At 54.5% G+C, this 23,940-nt stretch overlaps 2 protein-coding genes across 3 annotated transcripts; one reads left to right on the top strand and one right to left on the bottom strand.

Annotated features, from left to right (window-relative positions):
- Positions 1-367: 367 nt before the first annotated feature.
- Rhbdf1 (rhomboid 5 homolog 1) lies at positions 368-12,896 on the bottom strand. 2 transcript variants are annotated; one of them, XM_028756467.1, is made up of 18 exons: positions 12,778-12,896; positions 6,761-6,901; positions 6,553-6,683; positions 5,513-5,726; positions 4,989-5,198; positions 4,789-4,911; positions 4,559-4,716; positions 3,877-4,134; positions 3,677-3,788; positions 3,493-3,567; positions 3,248-3,409; positions 2,569-2,669; positions 2,400-2,463; positions 1,864-1,958; positions 1,592-1,667; positions 1,423-1,523; positions 1,163-1,316; positions 368-1,003 (listed from the first exon to the last, which is right to left on the bottom strand). In XM_028756467.1, the coding sequence occupies exons 2-18, from the start codon at positions 6,875-6,877 to the stop codon at positions 584-586; spliced, it is 2,571 nt and encodes an 856-aa protein (XP_028612300.1). In that variant the 5' UTR covers positions 6,878-6,901; positions 12,778-12,896; the 3' UTR covers positions 368-583. The 2 variants fall into 2 exon arrangements, with proteins under 2 accessions (XP_028612300.1, XP_028612301.1); XM_028756468.1 differs by having other exon boundaries at positions 3,248-3,406; positions 12,778-12,857.
- A 4,269-nt stretch (positions 12,897-17,165) lies between these two features.
- On the top strand, positions 17,166-23,624 carry Mpg (N-methylpurine DNA glycosylase). The gene is made up of 4 exons (XM_028756447.1): positions 17,166-17,362; positions 18,426-18,623; positions 20,495-20,699; positions 23,162-23,624. The coding sequence occupies exons 1-4, from the start codon at positions 17,186-17,188 to the stop codon at positions 23,563-23,565; spliced, it is 984 nt and encodes a 327-aa protein (XP_028612280.1). The 5' UTR covers positions 17,166-17,185; the 3' UTR covers positions 23,566-23,624.
- Positions 23,625-23,940: the final 316 nt, after the last annotated feature.

Raw genomic sequence — 23,940 nt, 5'->3', positions numbered from 1 at the left:
CAGCAGCACATCCCAAGGTCCATGTCCCAACACTGGCTGCCAGCCCTCCTATAAGACCTCACAGAGAGGGAGAAAACCAGTGATGTCTTTGACTTGGAACACTGGTTCTCACCCTTCTTAATGCCGTGTGGCCCTTTAAGAGATCCTCATGTTGCAGTGACTCCCAACCATGAAGTGACTTTGTTGCTACTTCATAACTAATTTTGCTACTGTTATGAATTGTAATGTAAATATTTTTGGAGATAGAGGTTTGCCAGAGGAGGTCATGCCCGACAGGTTGAGAACCACTGACTTGTCAAACTGTATGTCCAACCCACCCCACCCCCCAAGGCCCCAGCCAAAAACCAGGAAACAGTGACAACCCTGGTCAAGTTAGTGGAGCTAAAACGCTCCCAGTCCATTTACTGACCACATGAGGTGGTTGTCGGGGGACTAGTTAGAAGGTTATCATGGGAACTCATGTAATGAATGTCCAGCGGTGGCGGTGTAAGGGTTCACCCGGAGCGAGTAAGGCACAAGAGGTCAGTGTTCAGGAAGCACCCATCTGTCCAGCCCTGGGAGGCCTGGGGTGTCCACAGCCGGTTCAGTGGAGCTGAGCATCCAGCTCGTACTTCTCACAGAACTTGTCTGTGAAAGGGATGCAGGTGAGGAACTCGCACCATTCGCAGCGCACCGGGTGGAAGTAGAAGAACACCACCAAGCCAGCCAGCAGGCCCAGGAAGACGACCTGGGAGACAATGATCTGGCAGCGCTTGCGGTAGAGGTCGAACTTGCCAAAGCTGATGTAAGGCAGGAAAGCAAAAGAAAGGAAGAGGCCACTGACGAAGCCTGAGATATGGGCGAAGTTGTCGATCCAGGGCAGCAGCCCAAAGGCAAAGAGGAAGAGCACCACGGCCAGGAGCTTAAAGAAGGCACGCCAGGGTCGGGCCAGGATCTGCCAGCTCTGGAACAGCTCCACGAAGAGGCAGGCCAGGATACCAAACTGGGAGCCGGCCGGACCTACCTGATGTTGGGGGTTGGAAGCTGTAAGCTACTGAGGCTGCACCATCCCACCCCCTCCCCCACTCCCATTCCAGAAGCTCATCTTCCCATCCCACCTCTCAGAGCGTACTTGATCTCAGACAGGGTCATGCTAACCACAGGCACACATAGTGGGCCCTACCTCTGCCCGGTATGGCAGGAAGATGGCACTAGCTAGATTGCCCGTGATACCACTCAGCAGATAGATGATGGCTATGCGGTGCCAGCCTGCCAGCTTCTCCAAGTCCCGCAGGACTGTCATCTGGAAGCAGACAGACACCAAACAGTGCAGGATCCTGTGGGCAGTGAGGGGTACTCAGCTGAGAAGGTGGCTTCTCCTTTGCCTCCAGCCCACCATTCCTGGGGAATGAGACCACCGGCCCAGCCCTCAGTCCCACTTGCCCAGCGTGCAGGAAGAGGGACAGCCACAGGCGGTAGAACTGGTCAGGCACCTCGGGATTGAGGAAAGGCAGGAGGCCACAGACATCATCCATGCAATGCACCTGTGCAGAGTGACCAGTCAGCCTCCACAGTGGGTGAGGGCAGAGAAGGGTGTGCCTTCAAGGCCTACCTGAGAGCATAGTGTGGCCTCCTCATGGAAGTAGCCCCTCATGAAGTCACAGTACTCCCGGGAGGTGATCTCACACCTAGAGGGACAGGCCAGGGTTTGGAGGGTGCCCAGCCTTGTAGGTGGAGGTCTATAGGCACCTGGGCTCAGGAGGATCTCAGCCCCACCCACCTTCACCAGCCCAGTCTTACTCCCTGTTGCTGGAAATCAGGTTATGATAGGCTTTAATGGGGGAGAAAAGCGCTGCCCAGAGCCAGCTACATGTGAGCACCCACCTGCCCTTCGTGCCAATGCAGCAGGGCCTGCCTGTTATGACGCAGTCCATGTGAGGGTGGTTGGTATGGTTTCCCGCGCTGTTTTTGGTGCAGATCTGGGAAAGAGAAAAACAAGGGGGTCAGGGTTGTTTTATACACACACACACACACACACAGAGAGAGAGAGAGAGAGACAGAAAGAGAGACAGAAAGAGACAGAGACAGACACGCCTTTTGGCCTAACCCTTACTGAGAACCAAGACAAAGGTAAGACTCAGATAGAAACCAGGCCTCCCTTGAGTCAAGTAGGTCACACCCAGAGCCTGGGCTGAGGCATCCACAAACCAGAATAATGCTATTTGGCCTCTCGTGTCTTAACCTAGTTCCCTTGCCCTGACTCTTCGCTCACAGAGGCAAGCCTTGCCTGACAGGCTGAGCAAAGGCTAGGGCAGTGTGAAGATGTGGGTGCTCCAACAAGGACAGCCTGCAGCACCAGTAATGGTAGGGTGTGTCCTCCTCCTCCTCCCCGATCCGACATGTGGAAGACCCCAGCTCACCGGCCATTTGGTGATATCTTCTGGCCACTCGTGAGGATCCTCAGAGGACGGCTCGTCACATACTCTGCATGAGCCCAAATGGTTAGAGCCTTTGTCCCGTGGCGATGTCACCCTCCTCCCCAAAACAAGGAGTCCTCTACACCCTTCAGAGGCAGTTCGGAGTACTCACCTGGGGTCCTGGTGGCAGACAGAACCAAACTGCCTCTTGTTGCCTGCAAGGTCTGGGGCACTAGGATGAACGGGCCACTTCACCCACACTGCCAACGTAGACTGTGGGGAACACAGGGTCAGCCCTGGTCAGAGCCTTCCATCTGCTCAGTTAACAACAGTCAGGAACCAAAGGCAAGGCCCCAGAACTAACTCCTGACTCCACACGGCTATTAGGCCCCAGAAACACGTGTGGAGTGTTACAAGGTACCCCAGGGCATAACCAAGGCATAGAGACAGCCTCGGTCCTGATGCAGGGAAAGGGCCATCAGCCATGGTTCCAAAGTCTGGATGAGTCTTTTGCATTTTTCTTTGTTGTTTCCTTTTGAGACCATGAAATGCAGCCCAGGCTGGCCTGGAACTTAACCATCCTCCTACTTTGGCTCCCTAACTACTAGGCTTACAGGCCTGCACCACCATGTCCGGCTTTAAACTGGTGGAGGAAAATGAGGTACTATATCCACTTAAGATATAATGCAAACATGTGCTGAAGGAGCAGGCACAAGTGAAGACCAAATTTGTCAAATGAGCATCATCCACAGAAACTGGAAGTGACGAAAGGCGCCACACACCGCCAAAGCCAAAAGCCAGTAAAGAACTCCGTGAGGCTTAAGAGCGGACAACACAGACAGGACACCCACCGAGCACTCTTCCTTCGAAGTCTGCACACAGCCAGACCGGTCATTGCGTACACAGCAAGCTGAGTGCTTTTCACGCTCCCGGGCAGCAAGGATGAAGCTGTGCACTTGTGGGTCCTGGCGCATGCACGGTGAGAACTTGGCTCCCAGGTGAATAAGAGCCTCCTGTGAAGAGGGAGACAGCAACTGTGGCCTCAGCCCAGGATAGGTGGGGCACCTCCAAGCTCCGCCCCCAGCCCTGCCCTCACCGAGCTGGGGCCAATCCAGAAGTTCTCCTGCTGGACGTATTTGACATTCTCATAGACACCCCGCTTCCGAAGTACCTGGAAAGCAGGAAGTGAGATCAGACCAAATCTGTAGGGCTCCATCCTCCCAGAGCCGGGCCAGAGTGTCCACAGCTTAGACTTCAAGTTATCTGGGCGCAGGGCTCACCGAGTCCACCGTCTCATGCTGCGAGAAGCCCACAGGCGCAATGCCATAGATGCACACAGCCAGAATGGTGACCAGTGAGTGCACAAAGGTGAGCCAGTAAGTGAAGAAAGGCCTGAGACAGAGTGAGACAGGGGTGAGATCAGGAGCGTCCTGACTTGGATTCGTAACCCCAGCTCAGCTTCTATCCCAGCACCGCCTACCTGTGATCATCCATGTCCTCGATCTGCCGCTTGACATAGCTGTCGATACGTTTCCGGTAAGTGCGATTGGTGAGCCGTCCCACCATCCCCAGACCATAGGGCCGCTTTTCCCGGGCGAAGAGCTTGCGCACTGGCACAGCAATACGCTGACCCCTCCTGGGTCCAGCCGCGCTGACCACCTCCTGGCGAAGCCGCACCTTGGGCTGTGGGGCTAGCGGGCCGCCTTCCTTCTGCTTCCGCCAACCTCGCTCCAGGGGTCTGGAAGGGGCCTGCGTGTTCACTTCCTGCCTGGAACCTACACACTGCCTTCTCTCTTGGGCAGGACCAGAGCACTGCTCAGGGTCTCTCCTGGCCTCTGAGGGGTGAAGACACCCAGCAAGCCACTCCTCTTTGTTCTCAGCCTTACCAGTAAGCTCCTGGCAGCTTGGCAGGGAGAGAATGGGGAGCCTCAAGACTCAGGCTCTGTCTCTCAACAGTGTTAACTAGGCCATGGTCCTATCCCATCTAGACTGGGTATCTGAGAGTTCTGTAGGGTTGTGCCCACCCCTGGACATACCCACGGTGGTTAGGCTAGATTCCAAGGTCCAAGCTATGAACACTGCAGCATCATACCCGAGAGCCCAGCTGCTCTCAAAGGGGCAGATTCTCCCTCTGCTCCCTCTCACCCACTGGGTGCACTCACAACATCAAGTGGCTTCGCTCAAGCTCACTGCGATCCAGGGCCCCACCCGTGAGGTCGGCCTGATCCGGGGCTTTCTCCCACTCCTTGAGCGCTGCCTCTGATGGGGACTCAAACACCTCATCTGGGTATGTGGACAGCTCCTCATGGAGGACACCTTCCTGAGCAAATAAGTGAGGTCAAGGTGGATCCAGAGACAGAGGAGATGGGGCGACACCCCAGGCTCTTCTTACCCGGGCAAAGAAAGATGTATCCAACTCATCAGGGAAGTCCACCATGTCTTCCTCCAGGAAGCTAGCAGGAGTGAAGCTTCGGCGCTGTCCCCTTCGTAAAGTGCCATCCCTAATAGACCGACCCTGAGGACAAGGAGGTGACCTTAGGACCTGGAAGTAGGAGCAGGCTCAGCTCCCACGCCTTGGCCCCCTGCACTTACCTTCACCAGCGCTGCCGCGGCCCGGAAACTCATCTTGGCCACCGATTCACGTTTTCGACGCCGAGGGAGCCGGTTGAAACCTGAGCGGGAGCTGGAGAAGGAGCAGAGGGAGGCGGCACCCGGCGTGACGGGAGTGTGGGGGGCACTCAGGCCATCGGCAGTGTCATCAGCCATGCGGAAGGCCCGGCCTCGCGCCAGAGGGTCTATGATCTGGTGGGATGGAGAAGATGCTAGGTCAGTATACAGAACCCGGCAAGACTTCCAAGAAGAGCATCATGCTCCCCCGTGGTGCCGAGAGGGGTCCTTCTCCCCTTGAGACTTGCTATTCAGAGTCTGAACTGGAACAATATCATGACTCTTTTCCTCCTAGGGTTCCTAGCTGGGAGTATCTCAGGAACCTAAGACTCTGTGGCTGCTTTCCCACCCACAGGCTCAGAGGGATACTCTCTCCTCAACCCTCCCCTCCTCCCACCACAGGCAGAATGAGCAGCAAAATGAGAAGCCTGTAGGAGGCAGCAGCACACCTTCTGCATGCCCAGCTGGCATGGCCCCACATAGAGTGGAGGTGGTGTCTCAGTGCTGGTCAGCGACACATTGTCCTGGCTGGGCAGGTCCAGCTCCCGGATGACTTGCGGCTTTAGCTTCCCATACCGCTGGCTACAGTGACGGATGCTCTTGCGCTGCCATTTCTGGGTGCTGTCACTGTCCTTGCTCACTCCAAACCAGTCTGCTGTCCCCCTGGCATGAGAAGGACTCAGCAAAGGGAAGCCATATCTCCTGTCCCTTTACCAGTAAAGGATCCTCAGAGGCCAACCTGGGTAGTAGGCCCTGCAGCAGGCCTCCGGTCACTCCAAGGACAGGACAGGGGAGTTCCAACTCTGGCCACCCCAGTCCCTACTAGAGCATTCTTGCATGCCTGTCAGTAGAAGGTTCCCATAGACCCTCACCCAACCCTGAGTCCAGAGAGAGGCCTTGGCCTCAGGCAGCCACCATCACCCTAGGGTACTACAGATCTCAGCAGCAGCCGCAGCAGCAGTAAGGTGGCTATGGTCTTTGAACATGCAAATAAAAACATTGCCCCTGCCATGAGCAGCCAGGGAATGCCAAGCACTCCAACAGCTCCAAGAGGCTACATCACATGCACGTGCCAAAAAAAAAAAAATTACCAACACACTCAAGACCTGCGTAAGGTACCTGAGCAAGGACCAAGAGAGAGGCTGGCGCTGTGGGTGGGCCTTGCGAGCAGCCCGGGGCCTCAAAAGAGGCAGAGTATGAACACGCCCAAAGCGTACCTGCCGGCTACGAGGAGCCAGGGTGTTAGATTAGAGAGAAGGGAGGGTGCATGCCCAGGGAACAGAGAGGCAGTCGGAGGGCCAACCATGGGTCCCCAGAACAGGAGGATGCTGAAGTGTTGTTGGGATTAAGATGGAGAAGAAAAGCTGACCGAGAAAGGAACTTTGCCCCATTCCCTACTACCCCCTAGTACCTAACAGGGATGCTGTATGCCTACCTCTAGGGTACCTCCCTAACCCCAGCATGAGTAACAGCCAGGATGGTGTGGTACCTGCGGATGGTCTGTGTGATGGATGTCTGACGCTGCAGCACCAGCCGCCGAGGCTCATGGAGGGGTGATGGGACACGGGCTGTCTCAGCCGGCATACTCACACTCCGCAAGAAAGCCTGTCGCCGCAGGGGCTAGACAACAGAGTCATGGTGAGGGGCCTGGCCAGGGAATTCCCAAAATTCCAAAAGTCCTACTGACCAGAACCTACCTGCAGGAAGCTGGACTCTTCTGCTGCCGGGGGCACCACAGCTGGGATGTCCAACTTGAGCCATGGGGGTTTCTTGCGTTGCAGACTGCTAGTACTGTCTCTTCGGGCTTCACTCATGGTCCCAGACGCAGTGAGAGAGGCCTGGGGGCGTAGGGTTATGCTGAGTGACAACCCTGATAGGTCTCCAGGGGCACAATGGGCCTAAACCTAGAAGAAGCATTGCAAGCCCAACAGAGGTGCTCACTGATCTGTGCTGGCATGCTCTGTGACTGAGCTCCTCACAGATAGGTCCTCCAACAATAGGAGTCTATGGTAAAACACTGCATGAACCTACTATGAGCACAAGCTGGTAGAGGACCCCCGCCCTCTTGAAGCTTAAAGCCTGGGTGACAATGTCCCTACAAATGAAGAGATGCTCAGTCTGTTTGGCAGCGGGTAGTAAGGATTTCCTGACAACTCCCCGTGAAAGCAGCTCAGGTGGCAGTGTAAGGCTGCATACATCCAGGAGCAGGAGGGCAAAATCCGTGAGCGCGGGGCTCCAGCCCATCCGTCCCAGGCCATCTTAACCTCCATGACTTCCATTCCATAACACTGCGGGGTTCATAATCAATCAACTACACAGAAGACTCCCCACATTTAGAGAAAGATGGCTTCTTGGGGCTTCAAAGCAACACCTAGGGCAGCAGGCTCCTGTATGCAGGAGACTTTCCTTGGTGCCAGGTAATCCCAGCACTAAGGAGACAGAGGCAGGTGGATCTCTATGAGTTCTAGGCTGGCACATTCTACACAGTGGGTTCTAGGCAAGCCAGGGCTACACAGTGAGACTGTGTCTAAAACAAAATAAAACAAAACTCCCTTGGGGCAGAAACCACCACGACGAATGACCACGAGGTGGCGCCAACTGCCAAAAAAGGTAGTGAGGCAGGGACAGGTTGGGGAAGGCACTCTGAATACCTAAGACCCCAAGCCTAGCACACAAAGCAGCCCTACAGACAGCTCAGAAGGGAAAAGCGCTAGCTTCCTATGCAAGCCTGGGTTCAATCCATGGAAACAACAAAAAGATGGAAAAGAAAACTGAATCCACAAAGTAGTCCTCCGGCCTCTGATTAGATAGGTAGATGTCAGATGGATGGATAGATAGATAGATAGCCTGGCTTGGTGGTACATGCCTTTAGTACCAGCCTTTAGGAGGCAGAGGCAGGCTTCTGTGAGTCCAAAGCCAGCCTGGTTTATGAAGTGAGTTCCAGGACAGCCAGAGTTACACAGTGACACCCTGTCTTGGAAGAAATACATATACTTTTGAGCCAGGCATCCGGTTGCACACCCTTAGTCTTAGCATTCAGGAGGCAGAAGCAGGCAGATATCTGTGCGTTTGAGGCCAGCCAAATTCCAGCCAATGCAGAAAGGCCCAGCTCTAGACTGTCAGGCAAGTCTTGACCTCTGAGGGACTCTTACTTCCCCCATATAAAGGACACTCTCAGCAAGTATACACCTGACCCCTGCTCCAAGTGCAGGGCCTTATGTATCTAGAAAGTGGAGATGAAGATACAGGCCAGGACGCGGCTCCTTGAAGTAAGACTCGAAGAGCAGAAGTCTCAAAGGCCTGGACCTTCAGATCTGTAGACCTGAACAGACTCTAGATTGTGAAACCAGCCAGCTGATGCTTCAACTTAGGACTTTCCCTCTCCGTGCTTGGAGGAGACGGAGGGTCCATTCTCACTATACATACTGGGAAAATGAGGCCTGGAAGGCAGTGAACTCCCCAAAGCTGGGTTGAGCCAGTGGGTAAGGGGACAGGTACCAGACAAGATGGAGAATGCCTTACATATTCTGCCTTCTGGTCCATCCCAAGCAGCCACTCAGAAGCTCCAGAAAGGAATGAAGTCAAGAGTGGTCACAGGATCACAGAGCGTAAACCACAAGTGAACCCTGGAAACTGACCTTTCCAACAAGTTGGGTATCTGTGCTCAACACTTCTAGGTGGTTTCGAACTGGTGCTTTCCTCGGCAATGCAAGCTGCTGTTTCCAACAACTTCTAATATCCATGACTCTACCTCCCTAACCAAAGACTCTCTTGGACCTCCCTTTCTTCTATATAAGTCCTGCATCGTGCTTCCTACCTGCCTCCAGGGCTGTCTGCTGGTGCTGCTTTACCTGATCACAGGGTGGCAAGTGCCAGTTCTCCTGAGTGGGGACATGGGAACTTTGGAAGATGACCCTTTAGCAGGACCTAGAGAGACCAGCTGACCAGCCTAAGCAAGTGTGAGGGGGAAAGGCACAAGCTGAGAGGTCTGTGAGCAAGCACATGGGCCGTACCCCATGGCCAGCTGCTGCCCAAACATCTGGGTCTCCTGGGGTCCCCTCCCATGCTACAGTGAAAGGAACACAAGAGAGCCCACGCCCACAACTCTAGGCCTGCAGTTTGGGGAAAGGACACCCACCCTCCCCTAGTGCCGTGTTCCCAGCTTGCCCCACCCTACACTCTGTTTCTAACAGGGCCTCAAGCTAGTGGGACTCAGAAGGCCCGGGGGAGGGGCATACCAGGCCAGACAAAGAGTCTAGGCCAAGGAGCAGCATGCTGCTGGCCCACAGTGGCTCAGTGTCTAGATCTCCCCCTGGCACACAGTGAGCTCTTGTTCCCGGGACAGCCCTTACTCTCTCCTCTGCTTGCCCCAGTGCAGTGGGAAACCATGGCCCATGGAGAGGCTGACTGCCTGGGGTCACACACCATGAGTCACCCCAGAAGCAGAAGGAGCCGCCCAAAAGGGATCCAGAGTGAGTGCTGAAAAGCAAGCTCAGGAGTTGGAGGTGGGATGGAGTCAGGTCCAAGAACAGAGCCTGGTCAGAGCCCCAAGCAGCTTGAGCGGAATTCCAGTGGAGGGTGAGGGACAAAGTGAACCCGGAGCTAGGATAGCAAGCAGCATACCTCAGAATACACTGCCCGTGGGCGTGACTGTGAAGGGTAGGAGGAGGATAGGAGCCTACCCCACTGTGGGACAACTGGAGACCCTTCAGGCTAGCCCTGTTCATGAGTCCAGTTAGAACAGCCAGGAAACCGAAAGCCAGGTGGAACAACATGGGTCAGAAAATCTATATAATACCTACACCGTTGTCTCCACCGCTTACAAACAGAGCACACCCAGGCTTTCTTTTCTTGGTTTTATGAGACAGAAACACATATACCTGTACCGGCTTATACCTCGTAAGTGCTGAGATTACAGATGTGTGTACATTACAGATGCACGCACACCACCACACCTGGCAAGCCTTTTCTCATCTGAAAGTGGCTGATGAAAGTGCCCAGAACACAGTCGGTGCTCAATTAGCGGTAGCTGGATCGACAGAAGGGGCGGTTGCCTGAGTGGAAAGAAGACAGCCAGAGCTTCTTCGGTGTAGCCGGGCAATAGTGCTGCACATCTGTGATCCCAGCTCTGAGCTTGAGAAGGAAGATTCTGAATTGGAAGCCAGTCCAGGCTACATAATGAAACCCTGTCTCAAAGGGAAAAACAAAACAGCGGAACTGCAGGTGGATGCTAGAGGCATGAGATGGACATGGACCTGAGGATGCACCCTGCAAAGGCAGGCATAGGAGAGAGCAGCCATGAAGCACACTCAGGACATAGTGACCCCAGCTCATGTGAAACTCCATCCTTGGGTGTGGGCTATAGCCGCCTCCAGCATCCTACTTGAAATCTGTCCTCTCTGTAACCTAATACCCAGCCTCAGCCTGCCCCTGGTGCAAGGACTCACCAGCTTATATCCTCTCTGCTATTCCATCCCCACATAGCACTGTGACTTCCCCCAGCCTCTCTTTGCCTCATCTGTCAATGGGATCATATGGAGTGTTTGCTGGGCCCTTGGTGAACTGTTAGGCTGTCCTCGACCTCCACTCTGACTCCTCTTGTTTTGCCTCAGGGCAGGGCAAGCTTTTGGGGGGCCCTCTCTGATCCCCCGTACACACTAGATTTTGCCCCTCCCCATCAACCCTCACCTGTCACCATCTCAGAGAGGTGCACACAGAGAGGGCAACAGAACAAGGGATTCTGTGAAGTATGTGGGGAACATCTAGGCCCTAGAGGAGCCCTGGGACCTAAGGGACCAAGGGATGGTGGAGCACATGAGAGGAAAGAAGCCATCCCTGGGGAGAAGCACCACCTATAGCTCAAAAGCACACATAGCCCAGTCAAAATCCAGGATCCAAATGGGCTCAGAGGGGAAAAGGGAACCTGCCCAAGCCACGCAATCAGAAAGGGGCTTGGAGTGAAGAGTTAACTGTAGGTCAAATTCTGGATTAAGCCCAATAAGATGGACACTTCTGGTCCCCAATCTGCAGTCCAGCTGAGTCTCTGAATGGAGGGAGAAGTACAGAATTCCCCAGAATTGCCCTGACTGACTCAGAAACCCCTCTCAGGAACCACAGGAAGCAGGACAAAACTGGAGAGGCTCCAGGAGGGTAAACTGAGTCTTCAACAACAGCTTCAGTCACCTGAAGCCGGGGACACCTGCCTCAGACCTGAGCCTCACGAACCCTGTTGATGTTATAACCGATGACAGGGAGTAATCACTCCAGTCCTCCCATTTTACAGATTGACTCAGAGAGGCCTTTCACTGCCTGAGGTCACAGAGCCTCAAGGGAGTTCAGCACCTCGGCCAGGTCTGCCAGAAAACTGGGAGGGATCCTTAGTTCCAATGACTGAAGAGCACTTGGGGCTGGGCAAGGTCTTCACTTGCAGGGAAGGGGCACGCTGAGGACTAGAGCTAGGGTGATAGGAGGGAAGAGCCCTGACTGTCCCTTAACGGAGACCCAAACCAGTACCACTAGACCCCCCCGCCCAGGGGAGCTATGGCTGGTTCACCCAAGTGGACCTCCCAGTAAGGCTCCTGCAGGAGAGCTAGCCAACCATGGAGGCTGCCTGGAGTTCTGTGGACCGTGCCAGAACCTGTATCTTCAGTCTGGGCCTACCGGACACCCTTGCCCTCTTACCCAGATTACCCAGAATGACCCTGGTAGCATAGGACTCAGCCTCTGGAACCTCTTGAGAACCGGCCAGCTGCTGAGTTCCCCAGCATCCTCCAGGCTTAAGGGCGGGGGAAAGGGGCTGAGGCTCGCCCCATGGAGGTGGGGAGCACCTAGCCTGGGACTGCCCCGACTTCTTAGCTGGTCTAAACCTGAAAAGCCAGTTTCATCCTAGAATCTTCTCCCTGCTTCAACAGGAAGTGGGGAGGGGGGGCTTTCCCAGGACAGAGCGGGGGGCCTCCGGATCCAGGCCCCGCCCACGCAGACAGACACACCACCCCAAGAGGCACAGGGAGCAGGAACTCTAGTCGGGACTATCTGAGCGGAAAGGAAGCCTAGGGGGAGTCCCCTGACCATTCTCCACCCAGTTCTACTAGCGTGCTCCCAGCAGGACAGACAGGCCCTCTCGCCTATTCCTGAGCACTTGGGGTCCGCGGTCACCCCACCGCGCCCAGGCCTACTTCAAGACCCCAGTGTCGCCCTCGGGGCCACTTTACAGGGCAGGAGATGTCTTTGGAAGCACTTTCCGAGTTTGCCGATGCAAACCGGGCTGACACGGGCCGAGCAGGCCCAGCCGAGCTCCCCGGCCCGCAGCTGCCACTGTTAGTCCCGTGAGTGGGAGGAAGCGGACCCGGTGGCCCGAAGTCGCGCGCTCTGCGCAGAGTTTCAGACGCCACCTTCGGGGGCCTGGGAGCATGGAGGGCATGGGGGAGGGGCTGGCAGCGGAGGGGCCGCTCAAGGCGGCTGCGGCCCTCGGACTCCCGGCCCCGGGGACCCGGCGGAGCCAGTGTCCTGCTGCCCCGCCCGCCAGGCCGCGCCGATCCGGCCACGGGCTATTTCTGTGGGGCGCCCGCCGGGCTGGAATCCGGGCCGGGCCGCCTCCGCCGGCGCTCGGGAAACTCCGCGCACCGACTGCCAGCGATCGGCGGACACGCGCCACAACGCTAGCCCCGCACCCGCCCGCCCGGAGCGCCTCGCAAAGATCCCGGCCGCCACTCACCGCCACAGGGTCCTCGGAGGGGTCTGCACCGGCTGCAGCCGCCGGCCGGGAGGGCGCCCGCGCCTAGTCCCTGCCTGCGCCGCCCGCGCGCCGGCCCGGCCCGTCCGCCTGGGAATGCCACGGGCCGAGGGGCGTGCGCGCCGGGGGCGGGCCCGGCAGAGGGGCGGCCGCCTGACTCAGGGCTGAGGAATGCGCGCCGCCCGCTGCCAGCCCCGGGCGCCTCCTCCGGGAAGACCTCCGGCTGCGCTCTGCCGGGGGTCCCGCAGAGACACCTGTAGCTGGGAGTCAGGCTCGCCAGCGACCACCGTGATCACCACATCTGTCGTGGGCTCGCCTTTCCTAACTCCTTCACCTTGTGCTGCCCCTGTGCTTGGGAAGGGAGGAAGGGGACCTCCGGAGAAAAAAAGTGGGTGGGAGGGACCTAAAAGCCAGATTGAACGCCCCTTCTTCCGAAGGCACGCACTGGTATGGTACATCACCGAGGGTCCCGAAGCACTCACTTCCCCCCATGTACACGCACCCGATCTTTCTAATACTCATGCATTCGAGCCCTCGCGCACCTGCTTACACGGACACGTGCGCCCACCTACTCAAAATGCACTTCCATGGGCTCACACTCTCTACCCTAACACATGTACTAGTGTGCACGCTCACGCTCATACACTGATACGCCGTGTCACAGGAACCGCGGCTCAGCAATTACCCCTTCCCCTACTTCTTTCCCAGCAGATACAAGGGTCAGACTGCACCTGCCACCCCTGAAGCCATTGTGCAGAGTGACAGCACCGTTCTGTACATCCGCGCGTGCGCTCACTCTTCTCTCCTCTCTGCCTCAGTGCTCACATATGACGTCTGGCATAGTTCATCCCTCTGTATGCTGGCCACGAAATGCTCCTTTGCTCTCAGCTGAGGGAGAAGAAGGCTGTCGTGGTGGTGCAGATGTTCTGGGCTCCTGTAGCCCACACATGCCAAGCCAGAGATGGGACAGTCTCCATGCCTAGCATTCTTGACTCATGCTAGGAATAAGCAGGGTCTGGATGCCCAGACTGGGCTGGCTGGAGGTGCAGGGGTAGCATCCTTTCTGGAAAATAAGGAACCGGCCACAGCTGGGCATCTGGTGCCTGTAGGTCCCTCCTCCAGCTGTGGATGCTGCAGGGTCACCTAGACCTATGTTGAGACCTAGACATCTATTCCCAGCTGAAGAAGCCCTCCCTACAGGAGACTCACTGTGAAGACACACCCAGGAGTTAGTCGCCTTTTCTTACAAAAAGAATTGTCTGTTTATTTATATTTGTGTGTGGTTGCAGGTGCCCACAGATGCCCAAAGGGACATCAGATCACCCTGGAACTGTAGTAGACAGTTGTGAGCTGTCCAGTGTAGGTGCTGGGAACCAAGCTCCGGTCTTCTGGAAGGGCAGCAAGCACTCTTAACTGCTGAGCCATCTCGGCAGCCCCAGAGTCATCTTTAATATAAGAGTTCCACAGACAAGGCTGTCTGTATGCAGTGACAGACAAACAGCTTTCCAGGATTCATTGCTCCAGCGACCGTGACGTTCACACACTCCAGGGGAGTCTGCAGCGGTCCCCACCCCTGGCAAACCCCTCCATGTCCATACACACACAGGTGTTGGTCCTGAGAGTATGGTATCTGCAGACAGACTCCCATCTGAACATATGGGTTCAGCAGTCCCCAGACAAAACACATCCTGAAGTCATGAGTAAGGGCATCGGGACAGTTCTAGGAAAGAAGTGTGGACAAATTATCAGGCCTTTATCCAGTCTCCACAGTCCCATTACCGACTACCTGTCCTATTGACCTATGCTTTGGGTGGAAGAACCTATTACACAGAATCCAAGCCCTGAGTTCTCTCATGCTTTTATTAACTGTGCAGAACAGAAGTCAGCTGCAGTTCCTAATACCCTGGAACTGGTGAACAGGTGTTGGGATACACAGGCTTCTACATGACCTCCAGCGACTGTGTGGTTAGGATCCCTGAGCAGTAAAAGGACTCTCAACAGGTACTTCCTGAACCTTCAGCTTAGCTTCCAGGCACCACACAGAGAGATGCAGAGATGGACCCTGGTTGCTATCTGGGGAGAAGACAGAGTGGCCAAGGCTAGCCCTGTTCTACCTCAAGCTAGATTTGAAAGGCCTGAAGTCCCCAGCTACTTCTGAAGAAACCCCTTCCTCATGGTATTGGACATGGCAAGGGGGCCCTATAAGCTCCTGAGCCAAGATCCTAGCAGCCTGACAGCATACCTCCCCTCTCTGCCCAAGAAACAGCTAACCATTAAGGGTCCCCAAGCTACAGAGACCCACTGAGGCCTGCCAGGGTGACAGCAGCCACTCTACTGAGAAGCTGCTGTAGGGTGCTAGTTTCCAAATCAGGAGCCAACTGGCTCCAACCCAGCTCTGCTTTGTCCATGGTAGACAGGAGACTGAGACAGTGTGTTAAGCCCCTGAGACAGTAAAACTGAAGACTACAGAGCTAGCAGGGACTGGCAGCTACTGGAAGCAGCTCCAACCTTCCCACAGCCTGTGGGGAATCAAAAGAGCTTTCACCATCACCAACCCCAACCTTGACTCCTTTTAAAGAATCTCCCAATGGCATCCTTGCCACCAACCAGGTAGGCTCAAGGGTTACTGGGCACAGAAGAGGTCCCAGGCTCCTACCTCTTGGACATTCCCTTATTCTTGGCAACCTTGCTGGCAAAACACAGTAGGGAAGCCCAACCCAGCACTTCCAGCCTGTAGTGGGAGCTTCACACCACAAACCAGGAAGTGGGGGGGAGGGGAAGACATTGCACAATCCCACACTCTGGCCAGAACATCTGGAGAATAAGATGCTGGCTACCACCCCCGTCTCTGCCTGGGGCAGAAGCCAGGCTGCCCACCAAACAGAAGGAGCTTGTCTTTCACCCAAAGGTGGGGATGAGGTAGCTCTCTAGGCGTCTTCAGAGTGCCCTCACCAGGGGACCAGAACCCAAGTAGGGTCTCAGTTTCCCTCTTAGATTGGGAAGGGGCATTATCCTCACAGGAAAAGAGAGGCATTGTTTGGACGGAATCTCTATGGGGGATAAGGCCAACCTCGTTAGTTCAAATTTACAACACATTGCCCCCACCCCACCCCCGGAAACTGCACAGAGTGCCACAAACAGCTGGATGACTTCCAGCAGGCAGCAGGCAGGCAGAGAGGCTGCTGCTCCCTCCCCAGGAAGTCCTAGTTGAGGCCCATGAGAGGGGATGGCTGAGTCCCAGCCTGGGCTAGAGTTCAGTCCCTGAGCTGGCTGGCCAGTGGAGAAGCAGTTGAGGACCAGAGTCCTTAGGCTAAGTGGCTTGTTCATCTAAGGCTCCTAAGTATATGGCCTCTTGCTCTGTCTCGTTTAACATCGCCAGTCTCAGATGCCAGGGTCTCAGAAATCAAAGAAAGCTCTGACAAGCCATCATCCATGGTTTTAATCAAGCAGTGTGAACGGGGAGATAGGATTGTGTCTGCTAAGAAACCCTTCAGATCCATATCACCCCTAGAACGGTAGAAGAGGGTGCGTGGCTCTGCTGGGTGTGGGGGCTGCCACTGAACTGAAGCAGGGGAGGGGAGCTGCTTACCCTATCCCAAGACCTCCCTTCCCTTGACCATCCTTTCCTTTGGGCCAGTCACTTCCCATTCGAGGCTCAAGTCTCCGGCACGGATGCACAGCCTCATTTGAAAGGTTACCGATAGGTGGGTGGCAAGCCTAGGTCCCAGAGAAGTAATAATTAAGAGATGCCGGGCAACTGTTATCCGGTCAGATGGGTATGCTCAGCTCCCTGCAGTCCTGGTCCTGCCCTCCAAGCTAGCTTAGCTTAGGCGGTGAGCCCTCTTCGCAGCAGTTCCAGGAATCAGGAGTCCAGGCATGTAAGTGGGGATCCACTGCAGAAGCAGAATTCCCTTTCCTTCCACCTATCAGCTGTGATGACCCAGAGTAGGAGCCTCCAGATGGAGCAGGCATCTCCTTCCGGTCAGTTCCACCATCCGGTTGGGGAAGGAGAGTTCGAGGATCAGAATTCAGTCTGAGATTCCCAAGGTCTCATGTTTGTTCTCTACAGCACCCTCTGTGGCCCACCCTATCCCAAGGCAAGGCCTTTTGGTCCGGGACCCTCGAAAATTCAGTACAGGTTCAGCGAAATGGCTTGATGGTAGTCGGGCCATTGGGACAGAACCAGACCTAGGGAACCCGGGTTCCAATCCTAGTGGTGAAAGTAAAGGCTTCTACACTCGCCCCGCCCTGTCCCTCCCCTAGGCTCTTCGCTCCGCCTCTACTGCAGATTCGCCCCACCCCCTCACTGCATGCCTTCTGCGCAGGCGCAGGCTCCACTCCCCGCCCTCCCCACGCTTCCGGTGGCCTGGCTTGTGCTGGCGGCGGCTAGATGCTCGCGCGCGGTCGTGGTGCTTGTCTGGGCAGAGGATCCTTAAAACCAGTATCCGTGACCCTGCTCCCCGACACCGAGCAGCCTCCATTTCCTGGACGAGCCCGCCGCCCAGAGAATGCCAGAGCAGGATCCCTAGTGACCGGATATCATGAAGTCGGCCAGATGCCAGCGCCGGTGAGAGAGGGGGCGCAGCGTCGCGGAGTCTGAGCCCACGGCGAGCTGGCACAGTGGGACTGGCTGCAGAGACGGTCACGTCAGCATCCATTCCCGGCAGCCTGGCAGCCTTAGTCCAACCTGGACGCCAGCACAACAGATAAAATAATGGGTCTTACCCGGGCGTGGTGGCGCACGCCTGTACTTGGGAAGTCAATGGAAGTAGGAGGATCAGGAGTTCAAAGCCAGCGTAGTCTACATGGGACCCTGTCTTAAAAAAAAAAAAAAAAAGTAATGGCTCTTTAACCAGCCAGCCCAGATTTGACTGAGGATAGGTCTTGGCCCCACCCCTAGGTTCACTGCCCAGTTGTCCGTTTAATCCCCTCCTGTTGTACCACAATAGCTGAAGGATGCGGTCAGATTTCCTTGCTTTGTTTATCGGCTGTTGGTAGACTAGCGCCTGATGGTACTACAGACCCATAGGCCTTTTTTCCCAGTTCCTAGTTGTAATATCCAAGCAGTCAGAGAGGACAGTTGGGGCCAGCAGGGTTCTACCCTGAGCACTTAGAATGGGACCAGGCAGGTGGTCATTCCATGCACACCCATTGGTGTGTCAGGTCTTGTCAATATTGAGGGGGTCTTGTGACCTATCTTCTGAGCAGTGCCCAGACAAACTCAGTATGTTTCTCTGATAGACCTTCCTTGCCCAGGTTCTGACCGTATTTTAATTCCTGGCCAGGATTAGGAACAAAGAACCAGATTCCAGAAACAAGTTTCCTTGGAGATGGTGTGATTGGTGGGAATCAGAAAAAGCAGCTCTTTTGTATTGGACTCAGGCACCCACCTTCTCCCAATGCTCCTTACCCATGTTTCCCCTATGTGGAGCAGGTGTGGGCAGAAGATACCCACTCATCCTGTCACCGCTAACATTACCTACACCAAGTCCCAAGGCCCCCGAGGCAGTATTAGCTGTAGGGTTCTGTTCATGCCTCAGAATGACTCACTCAATGGGCACCTCACTTTATAGATAAAGGAACAGGCAGATAGGCAGACACTTCTTTTGTTTTTTTTTCCCCCATTACAGCTTTCTCGAAAGATCGGGCAAAAAAAGCAACGACTGGCAGACTCAGAGCAGGAGCAGACCCCTAAAGAGAGACTCCCTTCCACCCCGGGCCTCCAGCAGAGTATCTACTTCTCCAGCCCAGAGGACCACCCAGCCCGGCTAGGACCAGAGTTTTTTGACCAACCAGCAGTCACCCTAGCCCGTGCATTTCTGGGACAGGTAATGGAATGCAGGTGCAGGTTCCAGGAACCCTAGTCCTGTTACTACTAGGTCTCGTCTCTGACTTGTCCTTCCTTGTGTGTACATAGGTAGCTTTGTTGCCCATATGGGTCGGTCCAATAGTTTGACTGTTGTCTAGGATCACTGCAAAGAATAGGGACCACTCTTGCCTGCCTTGTTCCCTGATGGTTGGTGCCAGGGATACCATTAGGCTGTCAGCGTCTGAATTCTTGAAAGAGCTGGCCTCCTCAATGCATGGCTCAGTACCCTGGGCTCTGTACAGAGTCAAGATCTAGGCTGTGCCAGCCATGCTTACAGTGGAAGTGGGGACTACCCCAGGCCCAGCCTGGTGTGGCTTACAGTACAGCCTGTCACCTTCTGAAGTGCACGTCATGGAGCTGGCTGAGTTCATCTAGCACTCACTACTTCTGGATGCCTCTGGACCCTCTGGTTCTAGAGGTTAGCTGACCCTACCTTTTCCTTTAACAAGCTTCTCTTTACGGCACCCATGGCCATGGACAGCCAGTTTCTCTACTAGAACTGGTGCTAAGAGATCCAGGAACAGACCCTGACCTACTAGAGAAGGGACGAGATTCTGTTCTCAGGATGTTTTAAGCTGCAGGGATCTGTGTTCCTTCTAAAAGCCCCAGAGTAATCAACAGCTAGGATATAAAAAAATGGTGCAGACTTATCTCAGGTTTACATCAAGGGCTCAAGGATGGCTCAAAAGCACCATTACCACCATCATGCTCCTGCCTATCTCTACTCAGCTTCTTGACGTATCAGCTGGCTTCCTGTCGTACCCACTCGAACCCACACTGGTAGACAAGATGATGTCTGGCAGAGAAGAGGCCATTTTGCCTGTGTATCCCTTCGGTCAAGGAAAACCCAGGTGTGGGTCATAAGCCCAGTAAAAGAGAGGTTCGCCGAAATGGGATGTCAGGGCAGCAGACTACTGTGGGCTGAGGAGCGTGTTGTTTTTCCAGACCCTCCACCTAAAAAGCCCCAGGAGGTCCCTTGAGAAGCTAAGGTGGGGTTCCCAGTGTGGCCCTTGGAGACATGGGAGCACGTGGGTAGTTAATGAAGAAATACTCTCTGGCCTTTTTCTCTTCCTAAAACATTCATTCCCTGTGTTTTGGGTTCCTGAATTTCCAGGCTTCCATGACAAACATTGGCTACCTTTTTTTTTCTACTCTGTCTGTTACCAGCTGACCCTGAGTCACCATGGGTCTACTTGGGCGGAGAAGAAGGTGCCTTTTGACAGGTTTAACTCCTCAGACCTGTGAAGGGTAATGAACATGGCTGGATGCTGAAATCCTGCAAGCCCTGGCTGAGTCAAGATTGTTTGCCATTTTTAGGATCATAGTCCAGGCTAGGCACTGCATGAGCTGGACCAGCTGGCAGTCTCTCACTGGTCCTCGCCTCAGCACTGGTGGGCACAGTCTGAGCACATGGATCCTTTGTCGCTGCCTTGGCAGCCTGGCTTCACAAGCACACCACACAGTCTGCAACAGGGACACCCTTGGACCGACTGAACATTAGGTTCTCTCAAGGGAACTCTGGGAGAGGATGTGAGGAGGCAGAGCCACTGAGGGGACTTGGAAGTCAACCTGCACCATGACTCCAAGTGAATCCTGAGGTGTGCTTAGAACTCTTAGTGAGAAAGAACTAGAGTTGGTCAGGAGGGGCTGGTGACCTTGACATCAGTGTTCAGGCTCTGAGCAAAAGCACAAGGGACAGAATGGAGAAGCCAGGTAGCTGGGTCTGGCTGGACCTGGATGCCTGGTACATCCTGAGTTTAAAAGAGGCCGAGGTGGGGACTGTCCAGGTGGGTTGGCCCCCATCAACCTGAACAGACTCACTGCCCACAGGTCCTTGTCCGGCGACTCGCTGATGGAACAGAACTCCGTGGGCGCATTGTGGAAACTGAGGCATACTTGGGGCCAGAAGATGAAGCTGCTCACTCAAGGGGTGGCCGGCAGACCGCCCGTAACCGTGGCATGTTCATGAAACCTGGGACCCTGTATGTGTACCTCATCTATGGCATGTACTTCTGCTTGAACGTCTCCAGTCAAGGTTAGTGGTGCTGGGCTTGAGGGAACAGACAGGCTACAGCTGGCCAACCCCACTGAAAGACTTGGGAAGACAGGCATTTGAATAGGAAAGTGCCATTGCCAAGGGCCAAATTAGGACTTCAGGAGCATTGCCTATTCTTAAAGGTAGCCGAGGCTGGCTAAAGCAGCTGAGGCTACACACAGAATAGAGACTATGGCCAGCGTTTGAATGCAAAGCAGTCAGTCTGTGGCCAGAGTTCAGAGCAATGTTTTTGATCCTGGGTTAGATTTGGAGTGGTGGAGGATAGGGAAGTGGAAAAAGCCTGGTTTGGGGTAAGCTGGGCTTATACAAGAACCTTACCAAAAGATCTGTTAGAGGATCTAGCACAGCTATTCTCAGCCAGGAGCACTTCTGCTCCCACAGGGGACATTAGTGGTGACATTTGAATATCATGACCAAGTAGCATCTAGCAGGTAAAGGCAGGGAAGCTACTAGAAACCATGTGGTAACCACATAGACCTTCTGGCCCCAGACAGCTTTAGTGGAGGGATGCTGGTGCAGTAGTGCTCATAGGAGAAACCAACTCTCCTCTGGGGTCCAGCTTTGTCCTGACAAGCATGTAGCCTTGTGTTCTCAATGGTCTGACCCTGAAGAGCCAGTACCATCCAGCCAAAGCCACTGCTGACCAGGAGCATGGCTGGCATAGCTCAATACCTGTGAGCTGAGCCCTCCCTGTTTGTCCCTAAGTGACCAGTATTCTTGGTTTGTTGGACAAGTACTTATGACGCAGGGAATTGTGGTTACCCATAGCAGACGGCTGAGTTCCACCACAGGGGGCTTGGGAGCTGGAGGTGAGTGGACCACAGAACTGGCTGTGCACCTACCACCAAGTCGATTCTGAGGGACACTACGTATGACTAGATATCAAAAGATCACAGACAGGGCTGAAGAGTAGTCAGTTGTTAACAGCATTGGCTGCTCTTGCGAAGGACCTGGGTTCTCTTCCCAGCGCCAGGCATACCAGTGGTGCAAACATATATACAGACAAAACACCAATGCATTTTTTAATTCCTTTAATTAAAAAGAGATCACAGAAGCCTTCTTGGACAGAACCAACCCTGCCCGTGGCTGAAGTAAGGAAACAAGCCAGGAATGGTTAGTTCTATAGTCTCTGAGGGAGGAAAACAGGTTCTGAGGACACAGTGGACAAGGCAGAGGCAAGAATGAACATATAGCTGAAATCCTCCAGGACCACCCAAGTTGAGGGCAATCCCACAAGGGTGCACATGGTCCTAGTTAGGGCCGTCCATGTTGAGTAGAGGCTGAGGACATGGATGTCACCAGCCAGGTGTGAGTGAGTGCTGAGGGCCTGGGAAGAAGATGAGGGTAGAAAGGCCACACAGGGCAGAGCACAGGATACCAAGTTAAAGCACATGTGTAGCAGAGTTTTGCAAGGACATGGAGGTCAAAGGTGTTTGCATGAAGATGAGGAGGAGCCCATCGGTGGGGTGATAAGGTGGCTCTGGGGGACTGAGAACAGGGACCATGTCTTTTGTACTTACAGACACTCTGTAACCCACTTCTCCCTGAAATGAGAGAAGTCCCAGATGGTGAGCTAGGTACAGCCTAGCAGGAGGGGTTCAAAGGACTGGACCTTCCAGGCTTTCCTGACCTGTATCATATTTGGATTAGGTCTGAAAGAGTGACATGCCTTCCACCCTAGAGGTGCTAGCTCTTTGGGGCTTCCTCTGCCACTCTCATAGCCACTACCAGTTAAGACTAGGGGAAGCGCCGGGTGGTGGTGGCGCACGCCTTTAATCCCAGCACTTGGGAGGCAGAGGCAGGCGGATTTCTGAGTTTGAGAGTTCGAGGCTAGCCTGGTCTACAGAGTGAGTTCCAGGACAGCCAGGGCTACACAGAGAAACCCTGTCTCGAAAAACCAAATAAATAAACAAACAAATAAATAATAAATAAATGACTAGGGGAAGCAGGCTATAGAGATGACCCAGTGGTTAAGGGCATTTACAGCACTTCCAGAGGGTCCCAGTTCAGATCCCATATCAAACAGTTTATAATTGCCCATAACTCTTAACTCCTGGGGATCCTCTCAGAGCACATAGATACATGCATGAATACACTTAGAGACACATTAAAAAAAAAAAAAAAAAAAAAAGACTAGGGGAAGCTACAAAAAGAAGAAGTTGATGCCAGACCCGCCCACACTAGGTGATCATAGTTTTGGCTCTGAGGGCAGTGGACTGACGGGGAATCTCACTGTCAGTCTTCCATGGTGGAGACTTCCCAAGGTACTCAGGGAAGGCTTAGCAGCCTAGTCAATGCTATAGAGAAGGGGGAGGCAGAGGGGCCTGATACCATGGATACGGCTTCCATGTGCAAGAAGACAGCAGCACCTCTGCAACACTGGGTATGTGCACAGGCAGGAGGCCTGAGGTTTACTTCCAAGCTCTCTGTCTGTCCCACAGGGGATGGGGCTTGTGTCTTGCTAAGAGCACTAGAGCCCCTGGAGGGCCTGGAGACCATGCGGCAGCTTCGTAACTCCCTCCGGAAAAGCACTGTCGGCCGTCCCCTCAAGGACCGTGAGCTCTGTAGCGGTCCCTCCAAGCTGTGCCAGGCCCTAGCCATTGATAAGAGCTTCGACCAGCGAGACCTGGCCCAAGATGAGGCTGTGTGGCTAGAGTGTGGCCCACTGGAGTCCAGTAGCCCACCTGTGGTGGCAGCAGCCCGCATAGGGATTGGTCATGCAGGAGAGTGGACACAGAAGCCCCTGCGCTTCTATGTCCAGGGCAGCCCATGGGTCAGTGTGGTAGATAGAGTGGCTGAACAGATGTATCAGCCTCAGCAAACAGCCTGCTCTGATAGGCTTTAAACTGTTCAAAAGTAAAATAAATATCCTGTTTACAGAGAACTGTCCCCAAGTCTCAGCCAGAATTTGTGTTCATGCAGTTAATTGTTTATCCAGGTCAGGAGATTGCGTTACCCAGTATGTATAGTAACAGAGGGAGAACAGCAGTGTGCGGGTATACACACCTAGGAGCAGAGTGAGTTGAACAAGTGTATTTAGAGTCTCTCCAGGGCAGTTCCACAAGGGACAGGCTGGGAAAGGGATGAGAAGGACACAATCCATATCTATATAAAGGGCTTGGACCCTGAAGACACATCCTGGAAGCTCAGGAATGTTAAGCTGCTCTAAGGACCCACTGAAGAGGGAGACTGGTGGGTAGGAGAGACAGCAATGGTTAGA

Source organism: Grammomys surdaster, unplaced genomic scaffold, assembly GCF_004785775.1.
Source record: "Grammomys surdaster isolate TR1022 unplaced genomic scaffold, NIH_TR_1.0 126121, whole genome shotgun sequence".
NCBI classification, from domain to species: domain Eukaryota; kingdom Metazoa; phylum Chordata; class Mammalia; order Rodentia; family Muridae; genus Grammomys; species Grammomys surdaster.
The sequence above is the reverse complement of the archived record's forward strand: the minus strand, read 5'-3'. Positions and strand labels throughout refer to the sequence as shown.